Source organism: Salmo salar, chromosome 22, assembly GCF_965601325.2.
Source record: "Salmo salar chromosome 22, fSalSal1, whole genome shotgun sequence".
NCBI classification, from domain to species: Eukaryota; Metazoa; Chordata; class Actinopteri; order Salmoniformes; family Salmonidae; genus Salmo; species Salmo salar.
Window position 1 is genome coordinate 60844489 of NC_138312.1, and position 15512 is coordinate 60860000.

General features: G+C 36.1%; 1 protein-coding gene across 8 annotated transcripts in view; it reads right to left on the minus strand.

Annotated features, from left to right (window-relative positions):
• Positions 1-15512, minus strand: part of atp2b2 (ATPase plasma membrane Ca2+ transporting 2) — a 193599-nt gene that overhangs the window by 71514 nt on the left and 106573 nt on the right. For all 8 annotated transcript variants that reach the window (XM_082967729.1, XM_045705371.2, XM_045705369.2 and 5 more), the window contains one exon: positions 5127-5369. In XM_082967729.1, the coding sequence (XP_082823855.1) occupies positions 5127-5369 (243 nt within the window). The remainder of the gene's footprint in view (positions 1-5126; positions 5370-15512) is intronic.

Consider the following 15512-nt stretch of genomic DNA (forward strand, 5'->3'; position numbering starts at 1 on the left):
CAATCTCTCTGTTACAGTATCCAGAGGACTGACTATCTCTCTGTTACAGTATCCAGAGGACTGACTATCTCTCTGTTACAGTATCCAGAGGACTGACTATATCTCTGTTACAGTATCCAGAGGACTGACTATCTCTCTGTTACAGTATCCAGAGGACTGACTATATCTCTGTTACAGTATCCAGAGGACTGACTATCTCTCTGTTACAGTATCCAGAGGACTGACTATATCTCTGTTACAGTATCCAGAGGACTGACTATCTCTCTGTTACAGTATCCAGAGGACTGACTATCTCTCTGTTACAGTATCCAGAGGACTGACTATCTCTCTGTTACAGTATCCAGAGGACTGACTATCTCTCTGTTACAGTATCCAGAGGACTGACTATCTCTCTGTTACAGTATCCAGAGGACTGACTATCTCTCTGTTACAGTATCCAGAGGACTGACTATATCTCTGTTACAGTATCCAGAGGACTGACTATTGAATGTATCTCTGTTACAGTATCCAGAGGACTGACTATCTCTCTGTTACGGTATCCAGAGGACTGACTATCTCTCTGTTACAGTATCCAGAGGACTGACTATCTCTCTGTTACAGTATCCAGAGGACTGACTATCTCTCTGTTACAGTATCCAGAGGACTGACTATCTCTCTGTTACAGTATCCAGAGGACTGACTATCTCTCTGTTACAGTATCCAGAGGACTGACTATCTCTCTGTTACAGTATCCAGAGGACTGACTATATCTCTGTTCCAGTATCCAGAGGACTGACTATTGAATGTATCTCTGTTACAGTATCCAGAGGACTGACTATATCTCTGTTACAGTATCCAGAGGACTGACTATCTCTCTGTTACAGTATCCAGAGGACTGCCTATATCTCTGTTACAGTATCCAGAGGACTGACTATCTCTCTGTTACAGTATCCAGAGGACTGACTATCTCTCTGTTACAGTATCCAGAGGACTGACTATCTCTCTGTTACAGTATCCAGAGGACTGACTATCTCTCTGTTACAGTATCCAGAGGACTGACTATATCTCTGTTACAGTATCCAGAGGACTGACTATCTCTCTGTTACAGTATCCAGAGGACTGACTATCTCTCTGTTACAGTATCCAGAGGACTGACTATCTCTCTGTTACAGTATCCAGAGGACTGACTATCTCTCTCTGTTACAGTATCCAGAGGACTGACTATCTCTCTCTGTTACAGTATCCAGAGGACTGACTATCTCTCTGTTACAGTATCCAGAGGACTGACTATATCTCTGTTACAGTATCCAGAGGACTGACTATCTCTCTGTTACAGTATCCAGAGGACTGACTATCTCTCTGTTACAGTATCCAGAGGACTGACTATCTCTCTGTTACAGTATCCAGAGGACTGACTATCTCTCTGTTACAGTATCCAGAGGACTGACTATTGAACGTGACAGAATAATACTATAATATCAATGTCTGGTATCTATCTGAAACTTGCCCCCTAAAGAGGATCTCCGAAGCTATCTATATGTATATATGATCTCTGTGGTAACTTGTATCTCTGTACAGCGTGAATTTTAAATTACTCTATTCAAAGGGGGTTTTGATTGTCCCCTCAGGAATTGTGTCTTATTTACATTGGTCTCATCCCCAATACAAGCCTTTAAATGCTGTGGCACCCTGTTAAGATTGGGCCTGGTGGTAAAGTTTACTGTAAACTCGATATCTTTTGATTGGTCAATGGCGGTTGGGTTTTTTGGGGTTAAGAAGGTTACACTTTCAGATGCTTTAAATAGAATCACGATCTGTTGATCTGTCTCTTATCCCGTATCCAGTCCATTGAGGAAGGTTGTATGGTCAATTCAAATTTCCTAGGCTTCTAGGCCTTTGTGGACATTTATTTTATTTCACCTTTATTTAACCAGGTAGGCAAGTTGAGAACAAGTTCTCATTTACAACTGCGACCTGGCCAAGATAAAGCACAGCAGTTCGACACATATAACAACACAGAGTTACACATGGAGTAAAACAAACATACAGTCAACAATACAGTAGAAAAATAAGTCTATATACAATGTGAGCAAATGAGGTGAGATAAGGGAGGTAAAGGCAATAAATAGGCCATGGTGGCAAAGTAAATACAATATAGCAAGTAAAACACTGGAATGGTAGATTTGACAGTAGATGAGTGTGCAAAGTAGAAATACTGGGGTGCAAAGGAGCAAAATAAATAAATAAATACAGTAGAGGAAGAGGTAGACATGCAGGTAGTAATAAAAACAGGTGTTTCTAGAGATGCCAGGAAGAGGATTACTCCCTCAGACACAGACAGAGCTCTGGGAGTCAGGAGAGCCAATCTAACGGCCACGTCCAGTTTACTTGGACCAATCAGATAGCAGCACAGTCCTACCTGGACAAACAAGCTGTCTAAAACCAGCTGGATGTGCTGGGGCTTTGGAATCAAACAAGCTTCAATACAAACAGCTCGACACACACACACACACACACACACACACACACACACACACACACACACACACACACACACACACACACACACACACACACACACACACACACACACACACACACACACACACCTCATCAAATAGGCCTCAACACACACACACACACACACCTAATCAAACACACACACACACACACTCCTCATCAAACAGGCCTCAACACACACACACACACACCTCATCAAACAGGCCTCAACACACACACACACCTAATCAAACATGCCCCAATACACACACACACACACACACACACACACACACACACACACACACACACACACACAGACACACACAGACACACACACACACACACACACACACACACACACACACACAAATACTAAAATATCCACTGCAACATGGCATTTTCCAATCAACACAAGTTCTCAGCCGGTAGATTTAGGGCACGTCCCATGTTGGGGATAGTTAAGGTGCATCATGGACCTTACAGATTACTCTATTCTGAACCCGGATGCTCTGGGGTCCGTTCTCATTAAGATAAACAGAACCAGTCAAAAGTTTGGACACATCTACTTATTCAAGGGTTTTTATTTATATATATATATTTTTTTTTTTTACTATTTTCTACATTGTAAAACATATTTTTGATGTCTTCACTATTATTCTACAATGTAGACAATAGTACAAATAAAGAAAAACCCTGGAATGAGTAGGTGTGTCCAAACTTTTGACTGGTACTGTACATACATTGATGTTTTAATCAGATTCTGTTTAATGAATGTACAGCTCTTAATTTGCACTACGTTAAGGGATGCTGGTTTGGAATTAGCTATGTGGAATTAGCTGTGTGGAATTAGCTATGTGGAATTAGCTATGTGGAATTAGCTGTGTGGTTTTGGTGTTCCAGTGTTGTTGCCCTGCGGTAGTTAAACAAGGTTTCTTTACAGCATTACATTATAGCTCCAGTCCAGCTGTGACCAGACTCTACAGTAGACGATATTATAAAGAGTCTGCCTGGTGGTACACTACTGCACTTCTACTACACTACTGTACACTACTAGACTTCTACTACACTACTGCACTTCTACTGCACACTACTACACTTCTACTGCACACTACTGCACTTCTACTACACTACTGCACACTACTAGACTTCTACTACACTACTGCACACTACTAGACTTCTACTACACTACTGTACACTACTACACTTCTACTGCACACTACTGCATTTCTACTACACTACTGCACTTCTACTACACTACTGCACTTCTACTGCATTTCTACTGCACACTACTACACTTCTACTGCACACTACTACACAGCTACTGCACTTCTACTGCACACTACTGCACTTCTACTGCGCACTACTGCACTTCTACTGCACACTACACTTCTACTGCACACTACTACACTTCAACTGCACTTCTACTGCACACTACTGCACTTCTATTGCGCACTACTGCACTTCTACTGCACACTACACTTCTACTGCCCACTACTATACTGCTACTGCACTTCTACTGCACACTACTGCACTTCTATTGCGCACTACTGCACTTCTACTGCACACTACACTTCTACTGCACACTACTACACTGCTACTGCACTTCTACTGCAAAACACACTTCTAGGTGTTTCAGGAGGTTCAGTGGATTTCAGGTGTTTTAGGGGGTCCATTTTTTTCAGGTGTATCTTGTATCTTACCAGTATCTTGTTGGTGTAATATCTCAGTATGTAGTTGGTGTAATATCTCAGTATGTAGTTGGTGTAATATCTCAGTATCTCAGTGTGTAGTTGGTGTAATATCTCAGTATCTCAGTATGTAGTTGGTGTAATATCTGTGTGTAGTTGGTGTAATATCTCAGTATCTCAGTGTGTAGTTGGTGTAATATCTCAGTATGTAGTTGGTGTAATATCTCAGTATGTAGTTGGTGTAATATCTCAGTATGTAGTTGGTGTAATATCTCAGTATCTCAGTGTGTAGTTGGTGTAATATCTAAGTATGTAGTTGGTGTAATATCTCAGTATCTCAGTATGTATTTGGTGTAATATCTCAGTATCTCAGTATGTTAATGGTGTAATATCTCAGTATGTAGTTGGTGTAATATCTCAGTATCTCAGTATGTAGTTGGTGTAATATCTCAGTATCTCAGTATCTTGTTGGTGTAATATCTCAGTATGTAGTTGGTGTAATATCTCAGTGTGTAGTTGGTGTAATATCTCAGTATCTCAGTATGTAGTTGGTGTAATATCTCAGTATCTCAGTATGTTAATGGTGTAATATCTCAGTATGTAGTTGGTGTAATATCTCAGTATCTCAGTATGTAGTTGGTGTAATATCTCAGTATCTCAGTATGTTCATGGTGTAATATCTCAGTATGTATTTGGTGTAATATCTCAGTATCTCAGTATGTAGTTGGTGTAATATCTCAGTATCTCAGTGTGTAGTTGGTGTAATATCTCAGTATGTAGTTGGTGTAATATCTCAGTATCTCAGTATGTAGTTGGTGTAATATCTCAGTATCTCAGTATGTTCATGGTGTAATATCTCAGTATGTAGTTGGTGTAATATCTCAGTATCTCAGTATGTAGTTGGTGTAATATCTCAGTATCCTGTTAGCAGAGTATATAAGTGTGACAGGTTCTTACCAGTATCTTGGTGGTGTATGCGCTGTTGAGGGAGATGGCGTTGACAAGGATATCCAGAGACTTAACAGACAGAAGTCCAGGGTCTGGTATCTCCTTGTAGTGGACGTCCCCCACGTAGCACGCCACGGCCGTCATGCGGTTGGTGGTCAACGTGCCAGTCTTGTCGGAGCAGATGGTCGTAGCGTTACCCATCGTCTCACATGCATCCAGGTGGCGGACCAGGTTATTATCTTTCATCATTTTCTGAGGATGAAATATCAACCGTGTTGTTGGAGGCTTTAGCCTTGTTTCAATTCAATATATATATATATTTTTTTTAATTATCATCCCATCAGAGGCAATTAAGGAAGGCACAGACAGCAGTAGAAAGATAGTTTGCCGCGATATGTGTGCAACATGAAGCGCTATCATCTGCCAGAAGTAATTAGTCACAGAGATTGTACAGGTAGAAGTTTTTGTTAAATAGTTTTTAATGCTGCAACACGTTAGATAATAGTTTTTACTGCTGCAACACGTAGGACAATAGTTTTTAATGCTGCAACACGTAGGACAATAGTTTTTAATGCTGCAACACGTAGGATAATAGTTTTTAGTGCTGCAACACGTAGGACAATAGTTTTTAATGCTGCAACACGTTAGATAATAGTTTTTACTGCTGCAACACGTTAGATAATAGTTTTTAATGCTGCAACACGTAGGATAATAGTTTTTACTGCTGCAACACGTTAGATAATAGTTTTTAATGCTGCAACACGTAGGATAATAGTTTTTAGTGCTGCAACACGTAGGATAATAGTTTTTAATGCTGCAACACGTTAGATAATAGTTTTTCTGCTGCAACACGTAGGATAATAGTTTTTAGTGCTGCAACACGTAGGACAATAGTTTTTAATGCTGCAACACGTAGGACAATAGTTTTTAATGCTGCAACACGTTACATAATAGTTTTTAACGCTGCAACACGTTAGATAATAGTTTTTAATGCTGCAACACGTTAGATAATAGTTTTTAGTGCTGCAACACATTAGATAATAGTTTTTAGTGCTGCAACACGTTAGATAATAGTTTTTAATGCTGCAACACGTAGGATAATAGTTTTTAATGCTGCAACACGTAGGATAATAGTTTTTAATGCTGCAACACGTTAGATAATAGTTTTTAGTGCTGCAACACGTAGGATAATAGTTTTTAGTGCTGCAACACGTAGGATAATAGTTTTTAATGCTGCAACACATTACATAATAGTTTTTAACGCTGCAACACGTTAGATAATAGTTTTTAATGCTGCAACACGTAGGACAATAGTTTTTAATGCTGCAACACGTTAGATAATAGTTTTTACTGCTGCAACACGTTAGAAAATAGTTTTTAATGCTGCAACACGTAGGATAATAGTTTTTACTGCTGCAACACGTTAGATAATAGTTTTTAATGCTGCAACACGTAGGATAATAGTTTTTAGTGCTGCAACACGTAGGATAATAGTTTTTAATGATGCAACACGTTAGATAATAGTTTTTCTGCTGCAACACGTAGGATAATAGTTTTTAGTGCTGCAACACGTAGGACAATAGTTTTTAATGCTGCAACACGTAGGACAATAGTTTTTAATGCTGCAACACGTTACATAATAGTTTTTAACGCTGCAACACGTTAGATAATAGTTTTTAATGCTGCAACACGTTAGATAATAGTTTTTAGTGCTGCAACACATTAGATAATAGTTTTTAGTGCTGCAACACGTTAGATAATAGTTTTTAATGCTGCAACACGTAGGATAATAGTTTTTAATGCTGCAACACGTAGGATAATAGTTTTTAATGCTGCAACACGTTAGATAATAGTTTTTAGTGCTGCAACACGTAGGATAATAGTTTTTAATGCTGCAACACGTAGGATAATAGTTTTTAGCGCTGCAACACGTTAGATAATAGTTTTTAGTGCTGCAACACGTTAGATAATAGTTTTTAATGCTGCAACACGTAGGATAATAGTTTTTAATGCTGCAACACGTAGGATAATAGTTTTTAATGCTGCAACACGTTAGATAATAGTTTTTAGTGCTGCAACACGTAGGAAATAGTTTTTAATGCTGCAACACGTTAGATAATAGTTTTTAATGCTGCAACACGTAGGATAATAGTTTTTAATGCTGCAACACGTTAGATAATAGTTTTTAGTGCTGCAACACGTAGGATAATAGTTTTTAATGCTGCAACACGTAGGATAATAGTTTTTAGTGCTGCAACACGTTAGATAATAGTTTTTAGTGCTGCAACACGTTAGATAATAGTTTTTAGTGCTGCAACGCGTAGGATAATAGTTTTTAATGCTGCAACACGTAGGATAATAGTTTTTAATGCTGCAACACGTTACATAATAGTTTTTAACGCTGCAACACGTTAGATAATAGTTTTTAATGCTGCAACACGTAGGATAATAGTTTTTAATGCTGCAACACGTAGGATAATAGTTTTTAATGCTGCAACACGTTAGATAATAGTTTTTAGTGCTGCAACACGTAGGATAATAGTTTTTAATGCTGCAACACGTAGGATAATAGTTTTTAGTGCTGCAACACGTTAGATAATAGTTTTTAGTGCTGCAACACGTTAGATAATAGTTTTTAGTGCTGCAACACGTAGGATAATAGTTTTTAGTGCTGCAACACGTAGGATAATAGTTTTTAATGCTGCAACACGTAGGACAATAGTTTTTAATGCTGCAACTCGTAGGATAATAGTTTTTAATGCTGCAACCCGTAGGACAATAGTTTTTAATGCTGCAACTCGTAGGATAATAGTTTTTAATGCTGCAACACGTAGGATAATAGTTTTTAGTGCTGCAACACGTAGGATAATAGTTTTTAATGCTGCAACACGTTAGATAATAGTTTTTAGTGCTGCAACACGTAGGACAATGGTTTTTAATGCTGCAACACATTAGATAATAGTTTTTACTGCTGCAACATGTAGGATAATAGTTTTTAGTGCTGCAACACGTAGGACAATAGTTTTTAATGCTGCAACACATTAGATAATAGTTTTTACTGCTGCAACATGTAGGATAATAGTTTTTAGTGCTGCAACACGTAGGACAATAGTTTTTAATGCTGCAACACATTAGATAATAGTTTTTAATGCTGCAACACGTTAGATAATAGTTTTTAGTGCTGCAACACGTAGGACAATAGTTTTTAATGCTGCAACACATTAGATAATAGTTTTTACTGCTGCAACATGTAGGATAATAGTTTTTAGTGCTGCAACACATAGGACAATAGTTTTTAATGCTGCAACTTGTAGGACAATAGTTTTTTATGCTGCAACACGTAGGATAATAGTTTTTAGTGCTGCAACACATTAGATCATAGTTTTTAGTGCTGCAACACGTAGGACACTAGTTTTTAATGCTGCAACACGTAGGACAATAGTTTTTAATGCTGCAACACGTAGGATAATAGTTTTTAATGCTGCAACACGTTAGATAATAGTTTTTAATGCTGCAACACATTAGATAATAGTTTTTAATGCTGCAACACGTAGGATAATAGTTTTTAATGCTGCAACACGTAGGATAATAGTTTTTAATGCTGCAACACGTAGGATAATAGTTTTTAATGCTGCAACACGTTAGATAATAGTTTTTAATGCTGCAACACGTAGGATAATAGTTTTTAATGCTGCAACACGTTAGATAATAGTTTTTAGTGCTGCAACACGTAGGATAATAGTTTTTAGTGCTGCAACACGTAGGATAATAGTTTTTAGTGCTGCAACACGTAGGATAATAGTTTTTAATGCTGCAACACGTTAGATAATAGTTTTTAGTGCTGCAACACGTAGGATAATAGTTTTTAGTGCTGCAACACGTAGGATAATAGTTTTTAATGCTGCAACACGTTAGATAATAGTTTTTAGTGCTGAAACACGTTAGATAATAGTTTTTAGTGCTGCAACACATTAGATAATAGTTTTTAATGCTGCAACACATTAGATAATAGTTTTTAGTGCTGAAACACGTTAGATAATAGTTTTTAACGCTGCAACACGTAGGATAATAGTTTTTAATGCTGCAACACTTAGGATAATAGTTTTTAATGCTGCAACACGTAGGATAATAGTTTTTAATGCTGCAACACATTAGATAATAGTTTTTAGTGTTGAAACACGTTAGATAATAGTTTTTAATGCTGCAACACGTAGGATAATAGTTTTTAGTGCTGCAACACGTAGGATAATAGTTTTTAATGCTGCAACACGTAGGACAATAGTTTTTAATGCTGCAACACGTAGGTTAATAGTTTTTAATGCTGCAACACGTAGGACAATAGTTTTTAATGCTGCAACACGTAGGATAATAGTTTTTAGTGCTGCAACACGTAGGATAATAGTTTTTAATGCTGCAACACGTTAGATAATAGTTTTTAGTGCTGCAACACGTAGGATAATAGTTTTTAGTGCTGCAACACGTAGGATAATAGTTTTTAATGCTGCAACACGTTACATAATAGTTTTTAACGCTGCAACATGTTAGATAATAGTTTTTAATGCTGCAACACGTAGGATAATAGTTTTTAATGCTGCAACACGTGGGATAATAGTTTTTAATGCTGCAACACGTTAGATAATAGTTTTTAGTGCTGCAACACGTAGGAAATAGTTTTTAATGCTGCAACACGTTAGATAATAGTTTTTAATGCTGCAACACGTAGGATAATAGTTTTTAATGCTGCAACACGTAGGATAATAGTTTTTAGTGCTGCAACACGTAGGATAATAGTTTTTAATGCTGCAACACGTAGGACAATAGTTTTTAACTCGTAGGATAATAGTTTTTAATGCTGCAACACGTAGGACAATAGTTTTTAATGCTGCAACTCGTAGGATAATAGTTTTTAATGCTGCAACACGTAGGATAATAGTTTTTAGTGCTGCAACACGGAGGATAATAGTTTTTAATGCTGCAACACGTTAGATAATAGTTTTTAGTGCTGCAACACGTAGGACAATGGTTTTTAATGCTGCAACACATTAGATAATAGTTTTTACTGCTGCAACATGTAGGATAATAGTTTTTAGTGCTGCAACACGTAGGACAATAGTTTTTAATGCTGCAACACATTAGATAATAGTTTTTACTGCTGCAACATGTAGGATAATAGTTTTTAGTGCTGCAACACGTAGGACAATAGTTTTTAATGCTGCAACACATTAGATAATAGTTTTTAATGCTGCAACACGTTAGATAATAGTTTTTAGTGCTGCAACACGTAGGACAATAGTTTTTAATGCTGCAACACATTAGATAATAGTTTTTACTGCTGCAACATGTAGGATAATAGTTTTTAGTGCTGCAACACATAGGACAATAGTTTTTAATGCTGCAACACGTAGGACAATAGTTTTTTATGCTGCAACACGTAGGATAATAGTTTTTAGTGCTGCAACACGTAGGATAATAGTTTTTAGTGCTGCAACACATTAGATAATAGTTTTTAGTGCTGCAACACGTAGGACAATAGTTTTTAATGCTGCAACACGTAGGATAATAGTTTTTAATGCTGCAACACGTTAGATAATAGTTTTTAATGCTGCAACACATTAGATAATAGTTTTTAATGCTGCAACACGTAGGATAACAGTTTTTAATGCTGCAACACGTAGGATAATAGTTTTTAATGCTGCAACACGTAGGATAATAGTTTTTAATGCTGCAACACATTAGATAATAGTTTTTAATGCTGCAACACGTAGGATAATAGTTTTTAATGCTGCAACACGTTAGATAATAGTTTTTAGTGCTGCAACACGTAGGATAATAGTTTTTAGTGCTGCAACACGTAGGATAATAGTTTTTAGTGCTGCAACACGTAGGATAATAGTTTTTAATGCTGCAACACGTTAGATAATAGTTTTTAGTGCTGCAACACGTAGGATAATAGTTTTTAGTGCTGCAACACGTAGGATAATAGTTTTTAATGCTGCAACACGTAGGACAATAGTTTTTAATGCTGCAACACGTAGGATAATAGTTTTTAGTGCTGCAACACGTAGGATAATAGTTTTTAATGCTGCAACACGTTAGATAATAGTTTTTAGTGCTGCAACACTTAGGACAATAGTTTTTAATGCTGCAACACATTAGATAATAGTTTTTACTGCTGCAACATGTAGGATAATAGTTTTTGTGCTGCAACACGTAGGAAAATAGTTCTTAATGCTGCAACACGTAGGACAATAGTTTTTTATGCTGCAACACGTAGGATAATAGTTTTTAGTGCTGCAACACGTAGGATAATAGTTTTTAGTGCTGCAACACATTAGATAATAGTTTTTAGTGCTGCAACACGTAGGACAATAGTTTTTAAAGCTGCAACACGTAGGACAATAGTTTTTAATGCTGCAACACGTAGGATAATAGTTTTTAATGCTGCAACACGTTAGATAATAGTTTTTAATGCTGCAACACATTAGATAATAGTTTTTAATGCTGCAACACGTAGGATAATAGTTTTTAATGCTGCAACACGTAGGATAATAGTTTTTAATGCTGAAACACGTAGGATAATAGTTTTTAATGCTGCAACACGTTAGATAATAGTTTTTAATGCTGCAACACGTAGGATAATAGTTTTTAATGCTGCAACACGTTAGATAATAGTTTTTAGTGCTGCAACACGTAGGATAATAGTTTTTAGTGCTGCAACACGTAGGATAATAGTTTTTAGTGCTGCAACACGTAGGATAATAGTTTTTAATGCTGCAACACGTTAGATAATAGTTTTTAGTGCTGCAACACGTAGGATAATAGTTTTTACTGCTGCAACACGTATGATAATAGTTTTTAATGCTGCAACACGTTAGATAATAGTTTTTAGTGCTGAAACACGTTAGATAATAGTTTTTAGTGCTGCAACACATTAGATAATAGTTTTTAATGCTGCAACGAATTAGATAATAGTTTTTAGTGCTGAAACACGTTAGATAATAGTTTTTAACGCTGCAACACGTAGGATAATAGTTTTTAATGCTGCAACACTTAGGATAATAGTTTTTAATGCTGCAACACGTAGGATAATAGTTTTTAATGTTGCAACACATTAGATAATAGTTTTTAGTGCTGAAACACGTTAGATAATAGTTTTTAATGCTGCAACACGTTAGATAATAGTTTTTAGTGCTGCAACACGTAGGATAATAGTTTTTAGTGCTGCAACACGTAGGATAATAGTTTTTTATGCTGCAACACGTAGGACAATAGTTTTTAGTGCTGCAACACGTAGGATAATAGTTTTTAATGCTGCAACACGTAGGACAATAGTTTTTAATGCTGCAACACGTAGGATAATAGTTTTTAATGCTGCAACACGTAGGACAATAGTTTTTAATGCTGCAACACGTAGGATAATAGTTTTTAGTGCTGCAACACGTAGGATAATAGTTTGTAATGCTGCAACACGTTAGATAATAGTTTTTAGTGCTGCAACACGTAGGACAATAGTTTTTAATGCTGCAACACATTAGATAATAGTTTTTACTGCTGCAACCTGTAGGATAATAGTTTTTAGTGCTGCAACATGTAGGAAAATAGTTCTTAATGCTGCAACACGTAGGACAATAGTTTTTTATGCTGCAACACGTAGGATAATAGTTTTTAGTGCTGCAACACGTAGGATAATAGTTTTTAGTGCTGCAACACATTAGATAATAGTTTTTAGTGCTGCAACACGTAGGACAATTGTTTTTAATGCTGCAACACGTAGGACAATAGTTTTTAATGCTGCAACACGTAGGATAATAGTTTTTAATGCTGCAACACGTTAGATAATAGTTTTTAATGCTGCAACACATTAGATAATAGTTTTTAATGCTGCAACACGTAGGATAATAGTTTTTAATGCTGCAACACGTTAGATAATAGTTTTTAATGCTGCAACACATTAGATAATAGTTTTTAATGCTGCAACACGTAGGATAACAGTTTTTAATGCTGCAACACGTAGGATAATAGTTTTTAATGCTGCAACACGTAGGATAATAGTTTTTAATGCTGCAACACATTAGATAATAGTTTTTAATGCTGCAACACGTAGGATAATAGTTTTTAATGCTGCAACACGTTAGATAATAGTTTTTAGTGCTGCAACACGTAGGATAATAGTTTTTAGTGCTGCAACACGTAGGATAATAGTTTTTAGTGCTGCAACACGTAGGATAATAGTTTTTAATGCTGCAACACGTTAGATAATAGTTTTTAGTGCTGCAACACGTAGGATAATAGTTTTTAGTGCTGCAACACGTAGGATAATAGTTTTTAATGCTGCAACACGTAGGACAATAGTTTTTAATGCTGCAACACGTAGGATAATAGTTTTTAGTGCTGCAACACGTAGGATAATAGTTTTTAATGCTGCAACACGTTAGATAATAGTTTTTAGTGCTGCAACACTTAGGACAATAGTTTTTAATGCTGCAACACATTAGATAATAGTTTTTACTGCTGCAACATGTAGGATAATAGTTTTTAGTGCTGCAACACGTAGGAAAATAGTTCTTAATGCTGCAACACGTAGGACAATAGTTTTTTATGCTGCAACACGTAGGATAATAGTTTTTAGTGCTGCAACACGTAGGATAATAGTTTTTAGTGCTGCAACACATTAGATAATAGTTTTTAGTGCTGCAACACGTAGGACAATAGTTTTTAAAGCTGCAACACGTAGGACAATAGTTTTTAATGCTGCAACACGTAGGATAATAGTTTTTAATGCTGCAACACGTTAGATAATAGTTTTTAATGCTGCAACACATTAGATAATAGTTTTTAATGCTGCAACACGTAGGATAATAGTTTTTAATGCTGCAACACGTAGGATAATAGTTTTTAATGCTGAAACACGTAGGATAATAGTTTTTAATGCTGCAACACGTTAGATAATAGTTTTTAATGCTGCAACACGTAGGATAATAGTTTTTAATGCTGCAACACGTTAGATAATAGTTTTTAGTGCTGCAACACGTAGGATAATAGTTTTTAGTGCTGCAACACGTAGGATAATAGTTTTTAGTGCTGCAACACGTAGGATAATAGTTTTTAATGCTGCAACACGTTAGATAATAGTTTTTAGTGCTGCAACACGTAGGATAATAGTTTTTACTGCTGCAACACGTATGATAATAGTTTTTAATGCTGCAACACGTTAGATAATAGTTTTTAGTGCTGAAACACGTTAGATAATAGTTTTTAGTGCTGCAACACATTAGATAATAGTTTTTAATGCTGCAACACATTAGATAATAGTTTTTAGTGCTGAAACACGTTAGATAATAGTTTTTAACGCTGCAACACGTAGGATAATAGTTTTTAATGCTGCAACACTTAGGATAATAGTTTTTAATGCTGCAACACGTAGGATAATAGTTTTTAATGTTGCAACACATTAGATAATAGTTTTTAGTGCTGAAACACGTTAGATAATAGTTTTTAATGCTGCAACACGTTAGATAATAGTTTTTAGTGCTGCAACACGTAGGATAATAGTTTTTAGTGCTGCAACACGTAGGATAATAGTTTTTTATGCTGCAACACGTAGGACAATAGTTTTTAGTGCTGCAACACGTAGGATAATAGTTTTTAATGCTGCAACACGTAGGACAATAGTTTTTAATGCTGCAACACGTAGGATAATAGTTTTTAATGCTGCAACACGTAGGACAATAGTTTTTAATGCTGCAACACGTAGGATAATAGTTTTTAGTGCTGCAACACGTAGGATAATAGTTTGTAATGCTGCAACACGTTAGATAATAGTTTTTAGTGCTGCAACACGTAGGACAATAGTTTTTAATGCTGCAACACATTAGATAATAGTTTTTACTGCTGCAACCTGTAGGATAATAGTTTTTAGTGCTGCAACATGTAGGAAAATAGTTCTTAATGCTGCAACACGTAGGACAATAGTTTTTTATGCTGCAACACGTAGGATAATAGTTTTTAGTGCTGCAACACGTAGGATAATAGTTTTTAGTGCTGCAACACATTAGATAATAGTTTTTAGTGCTGCAACACGTAGGACAATTGTTTTTAATGCTGCAACACGTAGGACAATAGTTTTTAATGCTGCAACACGTAGGATAATAGTTTTTAATGCTGCAACACGTTAGATAATAGTTTTTAATGCTGCAACACATTAGATAATAGTTTTTAATGCTGCAACACGTAGGATAATAGTTTTTAATGCTGCAACACGTAGGATAATAGTTTTTAATGCTGCAACACGTAGGATAATAGTTTTTAATGCTGCAACACGTTAGATAATAGTTTTTAATGCTGCAACATGTAGGATAATAGTTTTTAATGCTGCAACACGTTAGATAATAGTTT